At 40.2% G+C, this 22,390-nt stretch overlaps 1 protein-coding gene across 1 annotated transcript in view; it reads right to left on the bottom strand.

The window, feature by feature from the left end:
* Positions 1–1,113: 1,113 nt before the first annotated feature.
* LOC149200433 (short-chain dehydrogenase/reductase 2-like) overlaps positions 1,114–22,390 on the bottom strand; it is a 63,879-nt gene continuing 42,602 nt past the window's right edge. Inside the window, exons 3-4 of the mRNA XM_089402739.1 lie at positions 1,948–2,142; positions 1,114–1,756 (exon numbers count right to left, since the gene is read on the bottom strand). Of these exons, the coding sequence (XP_089258865.1) occupies positions 1,361–1,756; positions 1,948–2,142 (591 nt within the window). The 3' untranslated portion in view covers positions 1,114–1,360. The remainder of the gene's footprint in view (positions 1,757–1,947; positions 2,143–22,390) is intronic.

Below are 22,390 nucleotides of genomic sequence, written 5' to 3'. Positions count from 1 at the left end.
ATTTTCGGGGGTTGGCCATTTTAGAAAAGCTTTCTGGGTTTTTCTTTTTTTAGTAGAGTCTGATTCCAAAGTTTCAGCTTTTTTTGAGGGGAACAACCCCAAATCCTCATTCAATTTCCAGCAGCAACAGTAGCACGGCAGTTTTCCAGCAGCTGGGACGCAGATCAGTGTGAGGCCATTCTAGGAAAGCTTTCTGGGTTTTTCTGGGTTTCTTGAGTAGAGCCCGAATCCAGAGTTTCAGCTTTTTCCGAGGAGGGGAGCAGCCCCAAATCATCATTTGTTTTCTAGCAGCAGCAGCGGTACAGCAGCAGCGTCCACACAGAGAGGCCATTCTTGTCATTCTGAGAGTATTTCTTCACTTGCCTTGTGCAAGTCGAGGTGCCATCTGTCTAATCACCTCTTGTACTCATTTATTGCTCAGTATAATAAAATGGCTTAGCATTTCTCGCTGCATTTCTTGTGTATCTGCTTATATTTCCAGTTTACATTATTATATGTTGTTCCATTGTTATTTTATCACTTCTGGTTTATTATATCATTTGCACATATTTGGTTTGAGATTTTGCTGGGGTTTGAGGAATATTCTCGGTTAGGAATATTACATTTCCATTGGGAACCAACCACTAAATTCTAATGCAGAGAAGTTCCTAGTATTTCACTGTGAGGTTTTCCTTGGGAAACAGAATATTTAATCTCCACTAAGGAAGCATGTCAATCAAAGCAGGACACAACCTCCATGCTCCGTACCCAGGTACTGCAATTTTCTATTTACATCATAACTTTTCATTACATATATCATCTATCTCTGTTGTAATCTTGGGGACTAGATAGATGGGATTTGAGTGAAAGTAGAGCCCAATCATTCCCGTTACTATTGTTGCTGGAAAACTTTCACTAAGCCAGCAGTCTTCCTAGAACTGTTACACAATTTGCTTCAAATTCAAAATATAACCCTTTAGAACATCGCTTATATCAGATACAGGTGAAAGCTTGGTTCAAATTCAAAATGTAACCCTTTACAGCATCACTTGTAACAGATACAGACAAAAGCTGTATGCATTTTGTCTTCTCTTGTTATACAGTCTAAATAATTTTCTAGCTTGATACGTAATATTATATCCAGAAGAAAACATTATGTCCATAACCTTTTTAAGATGTTCAGTTCTGTTTAGAGCTAAAATAGAACGAAGCGGAATGAGAAATATTGTAGAAATCTGCTATTAGATGTTTTATTCAAAAAAAATAGAACCAATCGGTCCTTTAGTTAATATCTCATAATGTTGACACCCTACAATCAGTGAGAACGAACTTTTTTTGGAGTCGGTGAAGTATAGGGTACTAGGATAAATCATAGGCTAATTCAGAAGCGTATTTCACGCCTTTCAGCGAAAAACTTTCCTGAAAGTGATTCAGGAGGTAGCAAGATTGTCCATACTCCTGTATCTGCACCTTCTTCCGCTGTTATGTTACCTTCCCAACCAGTCATATCAGTCTTGACCCAGCCAGGACAGTAACAGTTCACATAGATCTTGTGACCTTCCGGACGACCAGAAAGCCTCCTTGCAAGAAAACGAGTATAAGCATTGACAGCTAATTTTGAGACTGAATAATCTGTGAAAATTTGTGGCCAACCACCAGATACCCATGTCCCTTCTCTAATTTGTTCCATAAAACTTTGAACGGTAGTGTCAATCAGTGCTTCAGTAAGATGCTCATCGTCTTCAAGTTGATTTCTTAGCAACTCATCACCAATTTTCTGTCAGGCAACATTTTGTTATAATGTGAATGGCTATGATGCAAAATTCGGAATATCCTATTAATAAATTTCCTCTTTTGAATCATATCGACAAAAGGAAGACAAAAAATCAAACCATATAAGAAGAGTTGGGTTTCTAACAAGATATGAAGGGAAGTAAATTTGTTAATTACTGAGTGCCTAATACGTACATTGCGCCTTCCATTTAGCCTTCCAAGTCGTGAGCTGACATTCAGTATTCGAGCACTTGCTGAGGAAGGTTTCATAAGAGGAAGCATAGACTCTGTCATTCTTTTAGTACCATAATAATTTGTTTGTATCACAGTCTCTGCATATTCCACTGAGTTGCTCGAGCCAGTATTAAAATTGACACCTGCATTATTTACCTGCATCTAAGTGTCATTCATTCGCTGAACAGGATGATAACAAAAAGAACCCTAAATTTCTGTAGTAGTTAAATTTGATAAAAATAAGTGATACAGCCAGTAAATAACAACTTTGTGAAAACATCGTAATTCCAAGACATATAAGAAATGAAACGTATACATGCTTACTATGAGAGTGTTCCATAAACTTGTGTTGTCCAGTTATGAATAGGGCATGGTCAACATTATCATAAAACCAACCAAAATGTGAAGGATGTAAAGTTGGCACCGGTAAATGATGCTTTCCTCCTAAAAATCATATTCCTTTTTTCCAGAAAATGGATTTAGCCGGTCTTTTCCTCATCCAGACTACTGCTAATAATAGAATTTCCATAAGAACTGTAGCATAAACAGAGCAGTGTGTGATAGAAAGATAATGAAATCAACTCCTCGTGAACAAACTATAATGAACAAGTGATGAGAGACTGTCATTATCAAGGTTGAAAACTTTAATTAAGAGTGAGTAGAAAGGCATTAAAGATGAGTGAGAAGATTGGATAATATAGTGAAAAAACAGACAATATAAGGTTCAAAATAAGCATCAATGAGGGATCAAGATAGCATTGTCAGATTACAGTGCATTAACGCTCTTGTCTATGATAATATTCTCCCCCACTATATTTAAGAAATTTTAAAAGTTGGCACATTCAAATTAATGGGATATTAACGTGTATGACTACAATTAGAATTTAATCGATATCACAACATAGATATCCATAGAAACTCTAACTTTGATAGTGTTCCATGTTACTTAAATACTTGTCATACTTTCTCTTATTCGTTCTCCCATATTTTGACTGTTTGTTGTCAGTTGCTCTTGTTGGTTCCTTATATACCTCATCCTATGAGAAGGGGCTGGAAATGCTCAAAGCTGAAGCAGATACAAAAAAGAAGGAAAAAAAGCATAAGCCAAATGTTAAAATGCAAAGGAATGGCAAGGGAAATAAACAAAAACAAAAGCCAATTTAGCTTGAACTCTACCCCCTCTTATATAGCAACTTGTCCCTAGAGTTCCATACATATTTCATACATATCAAAGTAAAAAGAACTCTTACAGAACATTCCGCCTCCAATGAAGTGATAAAATGCCCATCATTAAAGGGGGTTATATCATCTTTACATGATAATCAATGAACCTTTTTAAACAAGCCAATTATAGCAAATAACTGGGAAAATTTCTCTGGGTTTATCTGACGTCTCAGTGGTATCTTATGCAATTTGGCAAAAGTTTCTAAGCTATTTTCTTCGGTGAATTCTGCCATTTAAATACCCTTTTTAAAATTTTACCTATTTATTTTCCATATAAAAAGTTGATTGCTAGAGATCATTACACTTACTAAAACACTGGGTATTTTAGAAATTTGTTTGGCCACTAACTTGCTGGTCAAACATCCAGTAGCTTTCTGTTTTTTTACATTTTATTATTAGAATAATGTTATTTAGTGTTTAATGCTCATTCGGATAAGATCATCTGTGATCTTATTTGCTGTTTCTATTTTATCGTATTAGAAGAAACTTGCTGTTTCTATTTCCTAATAGAAACTTGCTGTTTCTATACTTGTAAATATTTCTGTATTATTTATTAAGCTTCATTTGCTCATGGAAAATCAATTCATTCATTGATTATGGTATAAGAGCACAAGTATCTCTCGAAATAATTTTTTCATTGCTGGAAAACATTCTGTGGCTCATTTCGAAATTGCTCTTGGAATCTGATTTTTTTTTGGCAGCCTCTCTTCATCATTCTCATCATCGTTCGCCATAAGCTGGGATTTCATCGAAGTCTGGTTACTTTTAGACCACGGGGGTACGTTTACCGGCGCGGAACGGTGATACATCCGGGCAGAGCCCGAATACCCTTCTGAACTCCTTGGCTTAACAGAGACCCCAGTCGGAATCATCCTCGCCGTAGCCACGCTGGCAGGACTTCTGCTCATTTGAACGTCGCTGTTTAAATTTGCACCCGCGGGTTTTATATTTTTTTTACATCACTGTGTTGCACTTCAGCAACTCGCCATGCTTTTGCAGTGATTCGAATCAATGGTGTTGGTGCCTTAGTTAATGCGCATGCAGTTTTCGTTTGCAAGCGTGACCACCACGAGAGTCGGGCGTATTTTTTTGCCGTGGATATCTGCTGCATCAAACTTATTCAAACTTATCAGCACGAGACAGCTCCAGAAAATGCGTTCTTTGCGTTCTCCTCTTCGCATTCCTCATGACGTTCTTTGCGTTCTCCTCTTTGCATTCACTGTGACAGCTCCAGAAAACGCGAGTGTGCCAGACGCAGAGATAAGAGAAAGGGACGCATATATATGCTAGATCTGATCTGCCTTGCCCTAGCCACCTAGCGTACCTGTAGCGGAGAGTGGACTGTGTCGGATCATCAGAAGGCTGAACCAGTTCCACAGTCGCCGAAGTTTCTGTGCATTGGCTGTCAAGCTTCACAGCACGACTTCAAGTCTCCGTATATATTCACGCATCTGTTCAAAATTCTACATATTTGCAGGTTGTTTTATCAGAACAGAGATTGTCGGTCAAAGCTGTTGAAGAACAAAAGGCTGGGCAGCCCAGCTGTAGTTGATAGATTGATGTTTTGATGCTTACTGTGCCTCGATTTTTTTCCGTGAAACTGCTCTCCAAACTGTCTTGAAGAGAGCCATAAAGAACCGAGCAGCAACAAGGGTGCTGAACGTATGTTCGATACTACGTGGAGCAATCAGCATTGGGCATTTCTTCCTACCTAAGTTTCTCAGAACGATTTCTAATTCTCTTTCATACTTTTATCAGCATCTGTCAAGAGTTTGACCAGATCAGCGACATCTACATTGAAATCCGTGCCGGATTCATTTTGGTGTTTTTCTATATCTTGGAAAACATGCAGATGGCTTCGCTAACCAATCTGATGTTGGAAGGCAGTCAGCGCTTTACTGGCACCAATTATAACATCTGGAAACAGAGAATGTTGACCATTTTTGAATATAGGCGTCTTGATCAACTTGTTTTAGGAAAAGAGCTCAGTCCTGGTACACCTGGTACAGATCAGGATAAGTTTGACGATCGAAATCGAGAAGTTGTTATGCTTCTCAAGCTCTCTGTGACTGATGATCAGTTACCACAAATTCCTTCTGGCAAGACAGCTGCCCAAATCTAGCAACATTTAAAGGAATTACACGAGACATCCGACAAGAGCAGAGCATTTTTTCTCAAGAATCAGTTATTCTCCATCATGATGGAAGAACATATGTATTTACAGGAACATCTTAACAGGATTAAAGACATTCGAGATCAGCTCAAAGCCATTGGTCGGACCATGGAGGAAGAAGGTATGGTAGTCATCACTCTAAAAAGTCTACCAAAACCTTATGAGCACTTCATAGAAACACTCAACATTACCTCCACTAATGTTGATATGAAGTTTCCGAAGTTATGCACCAAACTCATGCAGCAGGATCGTTGGAAACAACAGTTTGGTAGTGGTGCTTCATCAGCCTCCTCAGAAAATGCTTTTGCTGCCAAATATCAGTCTTCTCAATCTTTTCAGTAGAAAGGTTCTTCCCAACCTTTTGACCTCGCTAGAAAGAAAAATGTACAGTGTAATTACTGTCACAAGTTTGGTCACATGAAGAAAGATTGCTGACAACGGATTGCTTCAGAACAAAAAAAACAGGGAGGGTCCTATCAGACAGCAAATGTTGCAGAACATTCCGAGCAGACAGAATCTGCCTTTTATGCCTTTATGGCTAAGAGGTCATCAAATCATGTTCCGTCTTCTGCCTGGTACATTGACTCTAGTGCATCACGCCATTTCTCTCACCAGCATAATTGGTTTATTGACTTCACATCTTTCAGTGATTCTGTGGTATTCGATGGAGGTGAGGAGTACACAGTAGTTGGTCGAGGTATAGTTCAGATCCAGTCTGGTGGGCGCATACTCATCTTCCTGAATGTGTACTATGTTCCTAGTATGGAGATTAGTCTGTTGTCTATCAGTCAGATTATGAGGAACTCTCCTCAGCTCGATGTGGTGTTCAGTGCACACAAGTGTTCCATTATTGACAGGGACACTTGTCTTACGGTTGCTGTTGGCCTAGAAGATCATGGCCTATACAGGCTTCTTGACACCGGTGATTCTCCAGAAGTGGCTCTAGCAGCTCGTATTTCTCCCATCAGCACTCTGTGGCATCAAAGATATGGGCATCTCAACATTCAATGTCTCTCTCAGCTATCTCGGGAGGGACTTGTGTCGGGGTTACCTAATATTCAGACTCAGCAGTTGGGAGTGTGTGGCACCTATCAAGCTGGCAAGCAACATCGGTCTTCATTCAAGGATGGAGAATCTTGGCACGCATCTAAGGTACTCCAGTTAATTCATGCTGATATTTTGGCCCTATGAATGCATCTTCTATTATTGGTTGCAAATATTTTTTGCTTATTGTAGATGATTTCAGTAGAAAGATGTGCGTGTATTTTCTAAAAAATAGATCTGATGTATTTAATATCTTTCAGAAGTTTAAATCCTTGGTTGAAAAAGAGTCTGGCTGTAATATTGCAACTCTTAGGACAGATAATGGGGGGGGGGAGAATTTTGTTCTTCTGCTTTCTCCAACTTCTGTGATACCCATGGCATCAAATGCCAGTTAACTACACCCTACACTCCTTAGCAGAACAGTGTTGTTGAACGTTGCAACCGTATGGTTGTTGAAATGGCTCGTTCCATGTTACAACACAAGAGTGTTCCGAAAAAAATTTGGGCTAAAGTAGTGTTTACTGCTATCTATCTTCTTAACCGATCACCTACTCGGGCTGTTAAAGGGAAAACTCTAGAAGAGGTTTGGTCTGGCCGTAAGCCTAAGATCAGTCACCTCAAAGTGTTTGGCTCGGTTGCATATGTTTGGATTCTAGCTGCTAAGCGTTCTAAGTTGGATTCCAAAAGCCAGAAACTCATGATGACAGGGTACAGTGATCACCACAAGGCCTATAGGCTGATAGATATAGACACTGGTCGTCTTAGCTTCAGTCGCGACATAGTATTTGATGAAGACAAAGGGTTCTTTCAGCCTCTTTCTTTTGAGCAGTGTTCTGAGGATCCGTCTCACAGTGTTCTTCTTCCGTTAGGTCCACCTGATGGGAGGGATGATGCAACATCAGTATTTGATGCTGCACTACCTGAGCTTCCTCCGGAACATAATCCTCCTCTTGTTGTTCCTCTTGCTCCTGAACCTCCCCCACCTCCTCCTGATATTAGTTCCTCTACTCTCCGGCCTAAATGGTGGGCTAAAACTATTGGTGATCTCCGGGATAATGAGCTCCTTGAAGGTAGGACTTCCAGAAATAAGAGCACTCAGCAGTCTACAGTAAATTTTGCTCTTATGGCTAACCTACACAGTATCTTTGAGCCTCAAACCTATTCAGAGGCTAAGGGTATACCTGAGTGGGAACAGGCTATGGAAGCTAAATTCCAGAGTCTTCAGAAGAATCACACTTGGATCCTTTCTGATCTTCCTCCAGAGAAGAAGCCCATTAGCTGCAAATGGGTGTATAAAGTGAAATACAAAGCTGACAGAAACCTAGACAAGTATAAGGCTCGCCTTGTTGCTCGAAGGTTATCACAGAAGGAAGGCATCAACTATGAGGAGACTTTTGCTCCTACAGCTAAGATGAGTACCATACGGCTCGTCCTTGCCTTACAAGCTCAGTTCAGTTGGAAAGTCCATCAGATGGATGTAAAGAGTGATTTTTTGAATGGTGACTTACAGGAAGAAGTCTACATGACACAACCTCCAGGATTCAAAGTTGCTGGTCAAGAACAGAAAGTCTGTAGATTAGTCAAAGCACTCTATGGTCTGAAACAAGCTCCTCGGGCTTGGTACATGAAAATTGATAAGTACCTAACAGATCATGGCTTTCAGCGGAGCCCATCTGATGCAAATCTGTATATCAAGCATACTGGTGATGATATTTTGTTTGTGATTGTCTATGTGGATGACCTTATCATTACCGGCAGTTCAGCACATTTGATCCATGGGATCAAACAGGATTTGTGCAGCACTTTTGATATGACAGATTTGGGACTCCTTCATTACCGTTTGGGGGTTGAAGTCTAGCAGACTAAGAATAGCATCTTTCTCTCTCAGTCCAAGTATGCCAGAAATCTTGTGGACAGGTTCAGAATGCAGGATTGCAAACCTACCACGACTCCAATGGAACCAGGACTCAAACTCCAACTCAGTCATCCTCACCCCTTGTGGATGAAACTTTGTTCAGGCAATTAGTGGGCAGCCTCATCTACATTACTGCCACTAGACCTGACATCAGTTTTGCAATGAGCTACATTTCCCGCTTCATGTCAGCTCCTAAGGCTGATCATTGGATAGCAGCGAAGCGTGTGCTCCGTTATGTGCATGGCACTCCTGATTATGGACTTCTGTACACTCGGAGTTCCGATCCTACACTCAGTGTTTACACAGATTTTGACTGGGCTGGTTCGGTTGATGACCGTAAATCTACAGCTGGGTATGTGTTTAGTCTAGGATCCGATGCTGTCACCTGGACTAGAAAGAAGCAGCAAGCAGTGGCTCTCTCCTCAACAGAAGCAGAATATCAAGGAGCAGTTAAGGCATCTTATGAGGCAGTTTGGCTTCGACGTATGCTTGCCGATATGTATGTTTCCCAAACAGGTCCTACTCCCTTGTTCTGTGATAATCAGGGAGTGCTCAAACTTGCCAAGAATCCAATCTTCCATGAATGAACAAAGCATGTGGAAACTCATTGCCACTACATTTGCCAACTTGTTGAAGATGGATTTGTTCAGTTGTGATATGTTACCACAACAGAGCAGCCCGCAGACATCTTCACCAAGCCCCTTGGTCCTGATAAGTTCGTAAAATTCAGAGGGTCTATCGGTATTGTAAATAGATTGAGCATTAAGGGAGGGTATTAGAATAATGTTATTTAGTGTTTAATGCTCATTCGGATAAGATCATCTGTGATCGTATTTGCTGTTTCTATTTTATCGTATTAGCAGTTTCTTAGAAGAAACTTGTTGTTTCTATTTCCTAATAGAAACTCGTTGTTTCTATTCTTGTAAATATCTCTGTATTATTTATTGAGCTTCATTTGCTCATGGAAAATCAATTCAATTCATTCATTGATTAGTTATGTTCCAGATTTATGGGTGAAAATACTAAATAGCACTTTCTAGAACCAGAGACACCTAGCTGAGGTTGGCACGCACCAGCCTGAAAGGAGAGGGAGATTTGCTAGTGACACTAAGGGCAGATTTTCCTAGATTTTTCACTAATTTCTGCTGTAGATTTTTTAAAGATATTCTTATTTACAAGAAGAGTAGAAATTTGTGCTAACAGGACCAATGATAGCCCTCCCAATTATAGTAAATAAATGGGAAAATTTCTCTGGGTTTATCTGGCGTCTCAGTGGTATCTTATGCAATTTGGCAAAAGTTTTTAAGCTATTTTCTTTGGTGAAATCTGCCATTTAAATACCCTTCTTAAAATTTTACCTAATTATTTTCCATATAAAAAGTAGATTGCTAGAGATCATTACACTTATTAAAACACTGGGTATTTTACAAATTTGTTTGGCCACTAACTTGCTGGTCAAACATCCAGTAGTTTGCTGTTTTTCTACATGTTATGTTCCAGATTTATGGGTGAAAATAGCACTTGCTAGAACCAGTGACACCTAGCTGAGGTGGCACGCACCAGCCTGAAAGGAGAGGGAGATTTGCCAGTGACACTAAGGGCAGATTTTCCTAGATGTTTCACTAATTTCTGCTGTAGATTTTTTAAAGATATTCTTATTTACAAGCAGAGTAGAAATTTGTGCTAACAGGACCAATGATAGCCCTCCCATACCTAAATCTGGCAACTTGTATACAATCACAAGCTATTGAGACATTTGAAAGTGATACTTGTGCAAAGTACTTTCATTGCTTTAACATTAAATATTGGATGAATGCTCACGTGCTAAGTTAGCTTATTTGGTATCTGCTTCATTGTCCTTGTTAAACTAAACCCTTCTTCCAAATATATAAGGAATAGAGATAGTTTTGTCTTTATGTTAATCATGTTGAAAATTTGAGAACCCTGATCTCAAACCTTAGGTTAAGTTAGTTTACTTGACCTCATTTTGTTTGGATCTTGTTGTCTCCATGGAAAATTTTAGGGGCTAATGTTCGCCCAGTGGGCTAATTTTCCATGATTTTTCCACAAAAAAGATTCGCCAATTTCCAATTTTATAAAATTCGATTCGCCCAAATTTTAGAATATAAAATTATTTTACCTTAAAAATCGCCAACATTATAGAGAGACTATATATAAAATAATTATAAATTTGATTAATTTTACAAATATATCAATAAACATTTATAATTTGCATATTAGGTATTAGTGAGATTCGCCAATGTTTTAAACTTCAAGAAAATTTTCCATCCTTAAAATTTTCCTTGGTTGTCTCTCCAAGGAACCTTTAAATTGTTTGATTCCTAGACTCCATGTGCCTTGGATTGAGAAGGCACTAGTCCATCTCTGTTGTGGTAATCTCTTAAATTATAAAAATCATTTCTCTTTTTGTTTTATTGTCGATTAGGGCTTATTTATGTTGGAAAATGTAACTAGGTTCGGTCTTCATAATTATCATTGTTATTATGTCATTGTATATTTCATGTAAAAAGCAAGAGAAGAAAAAGAATTTTTATAGCATGTATTTCATGCTCAAGTCAAATTGCTATTTAGGTCAAGCATGTTTTTCATGCTTCTAGGGTTTATTGAGTCAAAATAATATTTGTCATAAGTCAATCTATTGTACTGGAGTCAAGTCCCATTTGGACTTTTGAAAGAAGCAAGAAAAAGAATTTTATTTGAGTCAAAATTGTCAATTTTGTCCCCACAAGACCAAGTCAGCCCTAGAAGGGACCCATTCGACCTCCTGGATGTGTATAAATACAGTGCAACTTGTTCTCATTTGGATTATCACAAGCAAGTTCAATTTTTGTGCCAAGAAGAGAGATAAAACCAGTGAAGAAGTCAAAGAAAAGAGCAAAAGTCAAAGGAGAGAGCAAGGGTCAAAGGAGAGAAATCTGCCACACATGCGAAGTTTTTCTGCCCTAGTTTTTGTCACACGTGCAATGTTGTAGGGAGTTGCAGGGGCTGAAAATTGCAGACCTATTGAAGGGGCCGAAAATCTGAAGTTTGACCAGATTTGGAAGGCTTTGACTACTGTTGACTTGAGTTGACTTTGACTTATTGAACAAATTTGGAAGGAGGGCTGACTTGGGTCTTGTGGGAGGTCTTGGTCTTGGATTTTGGGTCTTGGATTTCTCACATTGATCTGATTCTATAAGAAGAGAAGAGTTCACTGGGTTTTCCCCCTTGTGGAGTTTTGCCCTGGCTTGGAGCCTATATCATGTGTTCATTGTCTTGTTGTGATCAACATGTTTATGTTTTGGTAACTGTTTGATGAAGAAGAACATAATAAAATTAATAAGAAGTTAACATATAGTCACAAGCAATTATCAGTTAAGAGAAATCATCCCTAATCCGCTGCCCTATTGATTTCTCAACATGGTATCAGAGCTAAGGTGAGGAGAAGGCAGCTTGAAGATCACTCTTGTTGACATAAGTAGAAGACATCCATCCAAGCTACTTTTGAGGACACCATTTGCAAAGGGAATAGGGAAAAAGACTCAAAGGAAGACTATTACATCAGCTATTCATCTCTCTCTATCATTGAAGACTCTTGGTTACTCATCATCTTTTTGAAGAAGATCATCATCTTATCAATCTCTCTCTCTTGGAAGCTCTTTGATCATCAATCATTTTGGAAGACATCTCTACAAGAAGTCATCACTTAAGGAACATCAAGATTCTTAGTAACATCATCTACACTCTTCAAAGCATCATCATTCTTATTTGGAGCAGTTTGAAGTTATTATTGCACCAGCCATCCTAGAAGTCATTATTCTAGGATATATTTGAAGTCTCTTGGAAATCCTGGGAGCATCTAGATATTTGAAGACATCATCATCAAGCAGGTCACTCTTTTGACAAGTACTATATTATTTGTGAAAATTCCTTAACCTGGGAATTCCTACTGCAACACTGATTATATTTCTTCTACTTGTTAGATTTACATGAACAAGTTATTTGCAGTTTCCTACGGCAAACATCGAAATACATACACTGCCGCCTACACCATTTAAATAATATGCCGAAACAAGAAACTTAACACTAGAGAAAGATACACACAAATGACACAGTTGTTTTTGGACCCCCGAAAAAACCCAATGCGGGAAAACTGGTGCAACAGATCTAAGGTTTTTATTATTATGCAGTGGTTTCCCGAATACAACTTTTGGATGCCCTTCCCGCAATCCAGTTACAAAGAAATATGACTGGCAGAAGAAATTTGTGAGATTTCCTCACTCTACCTGGCAAGTCCCGGCTGATTCGGCAGTTGAACCAATGTGTCCCCGGCTGATTCGGCAGTTGAACCAATGTGTCCCCTGCTATTTCTGCATTGACCCTGCGTGGGACCTGCGTCAACCTCTAAGGCACTACGTCACACTAGCGCTAGATCGATTTTCTCTCCCAGAGCTCTGACGTCAACCCTCTCGGCTCAAAACATTAAACCCCAGCAAATTTTCGGACTTCTACTTGGAGGATTGCATTGCCTCTGCATGAGCCCTTCTGGCTCAACGCCAACCCCTCCTTTCTGGCTTAGCGCCAACCCCTCCTAGCTACTGCACTGCCTCCCGGTGTCTCTCTGCCTCTCTGTTGCATATCCTGGCTCAAGAGAAGACACTCCGACCAAACTTTCCCTGCCCCTCACTACAACAACTCACTACTGAAATTCTCCCGGCAGTTGCTCTGCTTCAGAAAATCAAACTTCTGAACTCTTTGTGTATCTTTCCAAATGACCCTCAAACCTTCTTAAATAATCTCCTCGTTGACATTCAACGGCCCAGATTAGAAGCTAATCAATGGCTAAGATCATTTTTGCTTGATCCTCGTGTTCTTCTAGAAGTTACACCCACAGTTAGACTAATACCCATTAATTATTTTATTTTCCTAAGTTTAGACTTTGGGTCCCATTACAAATAATTAATTATTTTAATAAGATTGTTTCTGGGTGGAATTTCCCAAAACGCTTTCTGGGTTCTTTGGAATACATGTGCCCAAGCCTCCCTACAAAATTTGAGACTTAGAGCACATTCGATACTATCAGAAATCAACACTCCCTCTTAGCGAGGAAAGTGCTCTAGTAATGCTACCTGTTGAAGCATCACTTTATTCTGTAACATCTTCCTCTGTGTTGTTGATGTTTGACATGTTGTCCACCAACCACTGCGCAAATGCTGCATCTATATTGTTGCTGACCCTGCCACTGTCAACACTGCATCCATACTGCTACTGCCACTGCCACTGCCAACTGCCCCTGCACTGCAAACTATCGTTGCTACTGCATCAGCAACAGAAAAACATCCCAAATTACTGAACTAATTGTGTTCAGTATGATACCATGTGAATGTTGGAGCCTGACTACTGCTAGTCTTTGTGTTGAACCTCTGAATCTACTGCATCGCTGCTAACCTCTGCTTTGTGCCATCTGCACTGTTTCCAACTCTGCTCTGCATTGTTCAGTCTCTGGCGCTCTTAGCCACTACAACTCTCTCTGACACTTCTCGGCACCATCCGACACTAGTCCATCCTGCTACTTCTGATTTGGGCTCTGAGAGGTGGATTCCTCAAGGATCCTACCCATTTGTAGCTCCTTCGAACTACAACTCCAAATCAGCCCACCTCCCTCCTGGAGGTATCTCAACTGTCATGGTGAACTCCTCAATCTTCGCGAGTGCAGCCTTCGGATCGTGCTTCTCATCTTTGTCCTTCTTCCTGAGAGGGCACTGTGTTGCGTAGCGACCCATCTCACCACACCTGAAGCATTTTATCTTCGAGATGTCCTTCTTTTGCCTACGCTGCTCCTGCTGCCCCTTCGATGCAAGGGTTGCATTCTCATCCTCCTCCTCAGGCTTCGACCCACTGTTGCTGCTTTGATCAAGCTTACACTTGACCAAGTATCTCCTCAGCTCCTCTTGCTTGAGAGTTGACCACATCTCATCCCAATTCGACAAAGTTGCCCTGCCTAGGATACTCTGCACAAAGACTTGCCACTCATATGAGACAGAATAGAGGGCCAATCTAACCAACTCGGAATCTTGAGGTGTAGAACTCACAGTTGATAACTCATCTCGAGTCTCCTGAAGCTTCATGAGGAACGGATCTACACGATCCCCCTTCTACATCTGTGCAGATCTTGGTTTCTGCTCTAAGTACATCTTCCACAGCTCGGAAGATCCTTGATACAACGTAGACAATGCATCCCACATCTCCTTAGCAGTTCCTTTGCTAGCGATGTTATAGACTACATGATCCTTCACTCCGTCAAGGATCATTCTCTTTGCCTTCACCATTTCTGCCTTGTACTTCTTCAGCAAATCTACATCTGTAGGCACAGCCACCACGTTGTCAACATGTCTTGAGAGCATGCTCATCTAGAAGGAATGACATCCTTTCCTTCCAGATGACATAGTTGGATGCTCCATCCAGTCTATCCTGATCCCACAATCCATTGGTTTCCATCTCTGCCACGAAATTGTTGAACTGTTCCTCTTTGCTTCTTAATGTTGTTGCTCAACGAATAAGAAAACGGACTTCTTGGCAGGAAGTCTTTTGAGGAAAAAATTCCCTCACAGTGCTTCTCTCCTCTTCTAACACCTTTCTACCTAGCAAAACGGCCTGCAGAATAACTGTGTCCCATCAGCACTTCCTCATGCTGAGGCTTCAACGTTGCTCCCTTTGCCACGGCAAGATCTTGATCTGGAAGCCCTTCTCTCTGTCTACTTACTCAGAGAGAGATTGCCTCGAAATTTTTCCCTCCTAGCTTGGACTACGCAAACCCCTCTGGGAATTCGAACCACTGCCTCTTGCAGCTTTTTCGACCTCCTTTTCTGCTCAACGCTGAGTTCTATAGAACTGTTCTTCTTGCTTCACCTACACTCGCTTTGATATTGTGTGAAAATTCCTTAAACCTGGGAATTCCTATTGCAACATGGATAATATTTCTTCTACTTCTTAGATTTACATGAACAAGTTATTTGCAGTTTCCTACGGCAAACATCGAAATACATACACTGCAGCCTACATCAATTAAATAATACGCCGAAACAAGAAACTGAACAATAGAGAAAGATACACACAAATGATAGTTGTTTTTGGACAAACGTCCGTGGAAAAACCCAATGCGGGAAAACCGGTGCAGCAGATCTGAGGGTTTTATTATTATGCAGTAGTTTTCTAAATACAACTTTTGGATGCCCTTCCGGCAATCCAGTTACAGAGAAATATGACTGGAAGAAGAAATTTGTGAGATTACCTCACTCTACCCGGTAAGTCCCGGCTGATTCAGCAGCTGAACCAACGTGTCCCCGGCTATTTCTACATTGCCCCTGTGTGGGCCCTGCGTCAGCCTCTAAGGCACTGCGTCACCCCAGCGCTGGATCGATTTTCTCTCCTGGAGCTCTGACGTCAACCCTCCCGGCTCAGAACGTCAAACCCCAACAAATTTTTGGACTTCTACTTGGAGGACTGTGTTACCTCTGCGTGAGCCCTTCTGGCTCAGCATCAACCCCTCCTAGGTACTGCGTTGCCTCCTTCTGGTGTCTCTCTGCCTCTCTGCTGCGTATCCTGGCTCAGGAGAAGACTCTCCAACCAAACTATCCCTGCCCCTCACTGCAACAACTCACTATTGAAATTCTCCCAGCAATTGCTCTGCTTCAGAAAATTGAACTTCTAAACTCTCTGTGTATCTTTCCAAATGACCCTCAAGCCTTCTTAAATAATCTCCTCGTTGACATTCAACGGCCTAGATTAGAAGCTAATTAATGGCTAAGATCATTTATGCTTGATCCTCGTCTTCTTCTAGAAGTTACACCCATAGTTAGATTAATACCCATCAATTCTTTTATTTTCCTAAGTTTAAATTTAGTGTCCCATTAAAAATAATTAATTATTTTAATAAAATTATGTCTAGGTGGAATTTCCCAAAACGCTTTATGGGTTCTTTGGAATACATGTGCCCAAGCCTCCCTGCAAAATTTGAAACTTAGAGCACATCCGATGCTACCAGAAATCAACATTATTCTCTATGTTTCAATCTTCAGATCAAATGACTTCATTTTGCAAGGAAGGCAACAAACTCAATGGGTCATCAAACTTTCAAGCATGGAAGAAGAGAATAGATTTGGTGCTCATAGAAAATGAAGTCATGGACTATGTTCTAGGCAAAGTTACAAAACCAGAGAAGGATAAAACTCAAGAATTGGCCAAGTACACTAAAGGAGAAGTTAGGGCTCAAAGGATTTTCACTAAATCTATCAAAGATCAACTTATTCCCTTTGTCGCAGATTTGGGCACATCTAAAGCAATCTATGACAGGTTGGTAAAATTATGTTCAATCATTACCACAGGGAAGGAAATGTCTTTGAAGAATCAACTTACAAAACAAGGTTATCGAAGGATGAAGACTTGGCCTCGTACCTTATAAAGGTCTCACAGTTAAAGGATCAACTACAAGGGCTTGGAGAAGTTGTTTCCGATTCTGAATCAACGACTTGTATACTCAATGCTTTACCTTCAGAATGGAGTAGTTCTCTGACAAGCATCTATTCAAGAAAGGACACTCCAACCTTCAAAAGGAGAGACAGATTGGAAGCCAAAGATGACACCAAACCCAATGAAAAGTCTCAAGCTTTTGTTGCTAGATGACGGAAGAAGAATGGAAAGTGTGGAAGGTTTGAACCTCATCGAAAGTACAACAATAACAACAACAATCAACCACGTGGAAGACAAGACATGTCCAAAGTACAATGCTTTGGATGCAATGAATATTGATCTAGAATTTATCCAAGACAAACAATTAAGGTATTACAGACTCATGTGCATGGATGTGCCTATGTTATTTTATGCAACAGATCGATAAGATTGCGAAATACACAGACACTGAAGCAGTTAGAGAAAACATAACAGGCAAACATATAAACACAACAAGTTTAATAAGGAGTTCACCCAACACTCCTAGGCTACGTCTCTTGGTCCAGCCTTCAGTGGTGGCCTCTCTATTATGTTTTCAAGCAGAGTTTTTACAACAGTGAGCTCAATCTGAGTCTCACACAGCAGATATAAATCAGTAGGACTGTACTTGGATCCCCCAAGTCTCTGGAGTACACAGACTCTCCTTACTGAAACTCGACCTCTATTGGTCACAGTAGTATGAGCCCAATCTAAGACTCATACATGACAAGCATATACAGAGGAGTTCGCTTGAACCTCTCAAGCCTTCTCTGGAGTACACAGACTCTCTGACTCTCTCTGGCTCTGTCTGGCTCGATGTTGCCTTTGCTTTTTCAGGTCAGCTCAACTTCCTTTCTCTACTCTTAACTTTTTGCATCTAACTAACTCCTTTTGCTTCTCTATCTGTTCGTGGCTTTAAAGCCAATCTGCTTTCTGACTGTTCGTTTCTACTTCCCGGCTTTTTGGTTTCCCTGCCTCTGTCCGTTCGAATTCCTCTGTTCTGCGTCATCATCACTGTGTAACGCCTCACAGGGAGGTGGCCACCTATTTCGTAACGAACTGAGTGTCAATTCTCTTGGAAATGTTTGAACGGTCGTTATTTCCGTTTGCTCCAAGATTGCCCGCGAAACACAAATCTTTGCCAACTCATCGTCCATGTCAGACTTCAAACCTTATGTGATCTTGTTCTATAACCTCGTCAAATCCGGTTACCCATTGGGACGCGTCCCTGTTGTTGATCTGGGCCCCCCAAATCCTACGGTTGTCGCTCATATCGAGCGGTTGAGTAGCTCGATGGTTACCCGTCAGATATGCACAGTTTTCTCTCTCTTCCGCTGGACATGTGTCACTCGTTGTGTGGCATCAGGAGAACTTGGTTAAAACCGCTTACCGCCTCGAACCCTTCCGATATCCTGCCAGTTTTGTGGAATCCCGCCCCCGACAGAACCGAAACATTTACTTTTCTGCATTTCATAATATTTCGGGTCTGGGTGCTCCGGGCTTCTCTTCACTAAGAGTTTTCACTAATCGCACATCAGAAACTGCCTCCATTTGCTTAAATTCACCCCCGTTTTTGCCGGTTGGTGCCAGTGCGCGTTACCATGGTCTGCCGCTCTGCGCGCTAGAACGTCGGCCCTCGTTGATCCACACTGACTGCCATTGCAACTGTCTGAGGATTCCTTCCAATAGGCTTGATCTTTTTAAGACTTTGAAACTTTGGCATGAATTTTACAGAGTTCATGAAAACTTAGAGAGTGTTTTAGGATCCAATTCGGATCACGACCTTCCCACTGAAAAAGCTTTTGGACCACCAAAAGTTGGTTTTTAAGCATCAATCAAGTGAGGGTATAGATTCCTCGCTTGCCCAATTTCTATCCATTTTGCACTGCTTGGTTTTGAACCTTTGAGCCCAATCCTAAGGTACTCAACATCCCCTCTGCGCGTGGTTCTCACCTTCCTATCCAGAATTGTATCTTCCTGCAACTCATTGAGATATTTAGGTAACAGATCATCAATAGAAGGCAATTGACTCTGCTCTTCGGGATCTTCAATTAATGAAGGTTCAAATAGTCTCAAGCTGTCTGCATTAACAACTGAGTAGATGTGCATGTAAGCTAGTAAATCAAGGCGAAAAGCATTCTCACCAATTTTCTCAAGTATCTTGAAAGGTCCATACCTTATTGGCTTCAGCTTCTGACCTTCACCTTGTATTCTCTCTTTGCTGATATACAACCAGACTTGATCACCGACTTGGAAACTATGCTCAATTCGATGCTTATCATGCCTTGCCTTGTACTTGGCTTGGCTTTTTTCCAGTTGTTCCTGTACTGCCTGGTGAATATCTTGGATTTGTTCAATGAACTTGGTTGCCTTGTCCACATCACTGTGTCCATCGACTGCTATGTCTTTACCAAAGACAAAATCCAAGGGAGACCTTGGTGTGAAACCAAAACAGGTCTCAAAAAGAGATCTCTGTGTAGAAGAATGTTTAGCACGGTTGTAAGCATGTTGCACATAACATAAATGTTCGTCCCAAAGCTTGGGATGTTTGCTGCAATAACCTTTGAGCAACTAGATCACTGTCCTATTGACCACTCCTGTTTGGCCATCAGTTTGCGAATGAAAAGTTGTGCTCTTTTTAAGTCTGGTGTCCATCAATTCCCACAAACTCTATCAAAATTTTCCCACAAATCGGGAATCTCGATCAGATATAATGGAAGTGGGTAATCCAAAATGAACCCATACATGCTGGAAGAACAACTTTGCAGTTTGTTCAGCTGTAATCTGTTTGTTACATGGTATTAAAATACACATTTTGCTGAACCTATCCACAACAACATATAAATAGTCATGACCTTTTCTAGATTTAGGCAGTTCCCCAACAAAGTCCATGGAAACACTTTCCCAAGGATGAGAAGGAACTGGCAGTGGAGTGTACAAGCCTAGTTTTCTAATGCTGGGCTTGATTTTAGCACACATAATACACCCTCTTACATATCTAGAAACTGTCTCATTTATTTTTGGCCAATAACAAAATCTTTGCAGCTGTGCAACTGTTTTACTTACACCAAAGTGACCTGATATTAGAGATGTGTGTGCTTCTCGAATTATCTTTACTCTTTCAGTTTGTGGAATGCATAACTTTCCAAAATGATACAAGACTTGGTCCTTAACATGATAATCCAATTCTTCTACTTGTTTGCCATGACTTAAAGTTGCATATACATCTTTAAAATCTATATCTTGAGCATACTGTTCAATGTAGCTTTCATGCAATACTGAATTATGCTTAATTATAGTAGATGCATTTATGATTGATCTGGACAACATATCTGCAACTTTATTGTGTATGCCCTTTTTATATCTGATGACAAGATGAAACTGTTGTAGAAAACCCATCCACCTATAATGTCTTGATTGTTGCAACTTAGTTTGTGAGTGCAAATATTGAAGTGGTTGATGATCAATATGTATAACTGTCTCTTTGCCCATTAGATAATGTTTCCACTTTTTCACACTCTGTACTAATGCATACAATTCTTTATCATATGTGGGATAATTAACTACTACAGAATTAAATGTCTCAGAATGATAACATATGGGTTTACCGTGCTACATCAACACTACTCCCATGGCATAGTCACTGGCATCTGTTTCAATCTCAAATGGTCTTTGAAGATCAGGCAGTGCTAGTACTAGTGTTGTACTAATCTTTTCTTTCAAGGTGTCGAAGGCTTTTTGTTGTTTGCCTCCCCACTGAAACACCTTGTTCAATCCTGTTAAAGCATGTAAGGGAGCTGCAATTAAGGAAAAGTTAGAAATAAACTTTCTCCAATACTGTGTTGCTCCTAGGAAGTTTCTAATTTCTGTAGCAAATTTGGGTTTAGGCCAGTTTACAATGACTGCAACCTTAGAGGGATCTATCTTCAATTCATCACCTGTAGAACCCTAATTTCGCATTACAGCAACCATAAAAAGAAATACTCATAAAATTTGAAAACAGTAATGTATGAAACTGTAATCTGTACCTACCTGAGCTGCTGGCTGACTTCCGATTCCGCTGCTGAACTGGTACTCCTGAACTGCTGACTGATTTGATCCAATTTCGGGATGGCCAATACCACCCTACCAGAATGAGCAACCTGGTTGCTCAATCCAGAGAAGCTCTCCACAGAGGCTCTCTGTCCCTCCGTGCCCAGAACTCAGATCACTCAAGACTCTTCCACTGCAAAGTTACTTCTCCTGGTTTCCTGCTGATGAATCCTTAATTCTCTGGTTTTTTCCCCCCCACCTTCAGGTTCAGACCCTTCTATTTAACCCCTGGTCTGGCGGTGGCCGCCCTCCCACTTGCAGCCACCGCCTTTCTTGCATTCAAGGTTCTCGGATATTTTCCACTGACTTCTGCGTTTAGCAATCAATGTTCAGCTGATTCCTCGACTTTATTAATGGCTGGGATAAGGTGATTTTTAGGGCAGCCGACATTTATGAATATCACACTTCAGCATACGTTATACGTTTTTAAACTGATACCTTTATAACTTTCATCATGATGTTTATAAAGTTTTAATAACATAATGTATGACGTTTATATTATACATGCTATAAAGCTTTAAGGTATATATATATTATAACATTTAAATACTATATGATGTAAAGTATATTTCATAATGTTTAAACTATATATGATATAAGTATATTTTATAATATTTAAATTATGTATGATATAAAATTAATTAATATAATTTATAAATTCATATTATAAGGTTTTAACCACATACTTTATAAATTTTAATACATAGATATATATTTATAAAATTTTAAGGTCCAAAATTTTATTAATGGGTTGTTACATACACTCCCCCTTCTGAAAACTTCGTCCCGAAGTTAGAGCTTTAGGTTCAAGGTTTTAACGGACATGCCCTTTTCTATCCCGGACCCCAAGCTATTCAAAACTCATCCTATCCTCCCTAATCTCTTCTGCTCCCATCCTATCCGTCCTCTACTAGAGTATGCCATGGCGTCAATTTATTGACCTAACCATTCATAACACAAAGGTAACAGCGTCGGCTATACCGACCTGATTCCCAGTAGGCATCCGGCAGTCATCATCACACGTCTAGGGGAGCGTGACTCGCACAGTCCTCCCATGACCCCAAGATTCGGAGGATAAACGGTGGGTAACACCTCCACCCCTCCAGTAGTATCAGGGCTACTCCCCTATCATAGAATCACTTTGAGCTTTAACTGATCTGAGTTCTGTCATCACGTGGTCATCTCGGAAATTGGATCAATTATCTGCAATCATAGTTTTTCTGCCAGTTTACCTGCAATCTTACACTTACCCAGCATTTGTAAAATGTGCATCAGCATATTCGAAATAACTTATGTATTATCTACATATAACAGAATTTTGTTTATTTTCTATGCATGTATTCTGACTTTTCTATAGGGTGTATTCACTTCCTGTCTTTTATTTCAGTTGCTCGTTTTGACATGCATAAAATAAAACAGATTTATATTGTTCAATTTCTACCCGAAGTAAAATCATTTGACGGTCTTAA

The sequence above is a fragment of the Pinus tabuliformis genome, chromosome 2_1, assembly GCF_031772625.1.
Source record: "Pinus tabuliformis cultivar Carrire ecotype Pingquan chromosome 2_1, CPIR1, whole genome shotgun sequence".
Lineage (NCBI taxonomy): Eukaryota > Viridiplantae > Streptophyta > Pinopsida > Pinales > Pinaceae > Pinus > Pinus tabuliformis.
The sequence above is the reverse complement of the archived record's forward strand: the minus strand, read 5'-3'. Positions and strand labels throughout refer to the sequence as shown.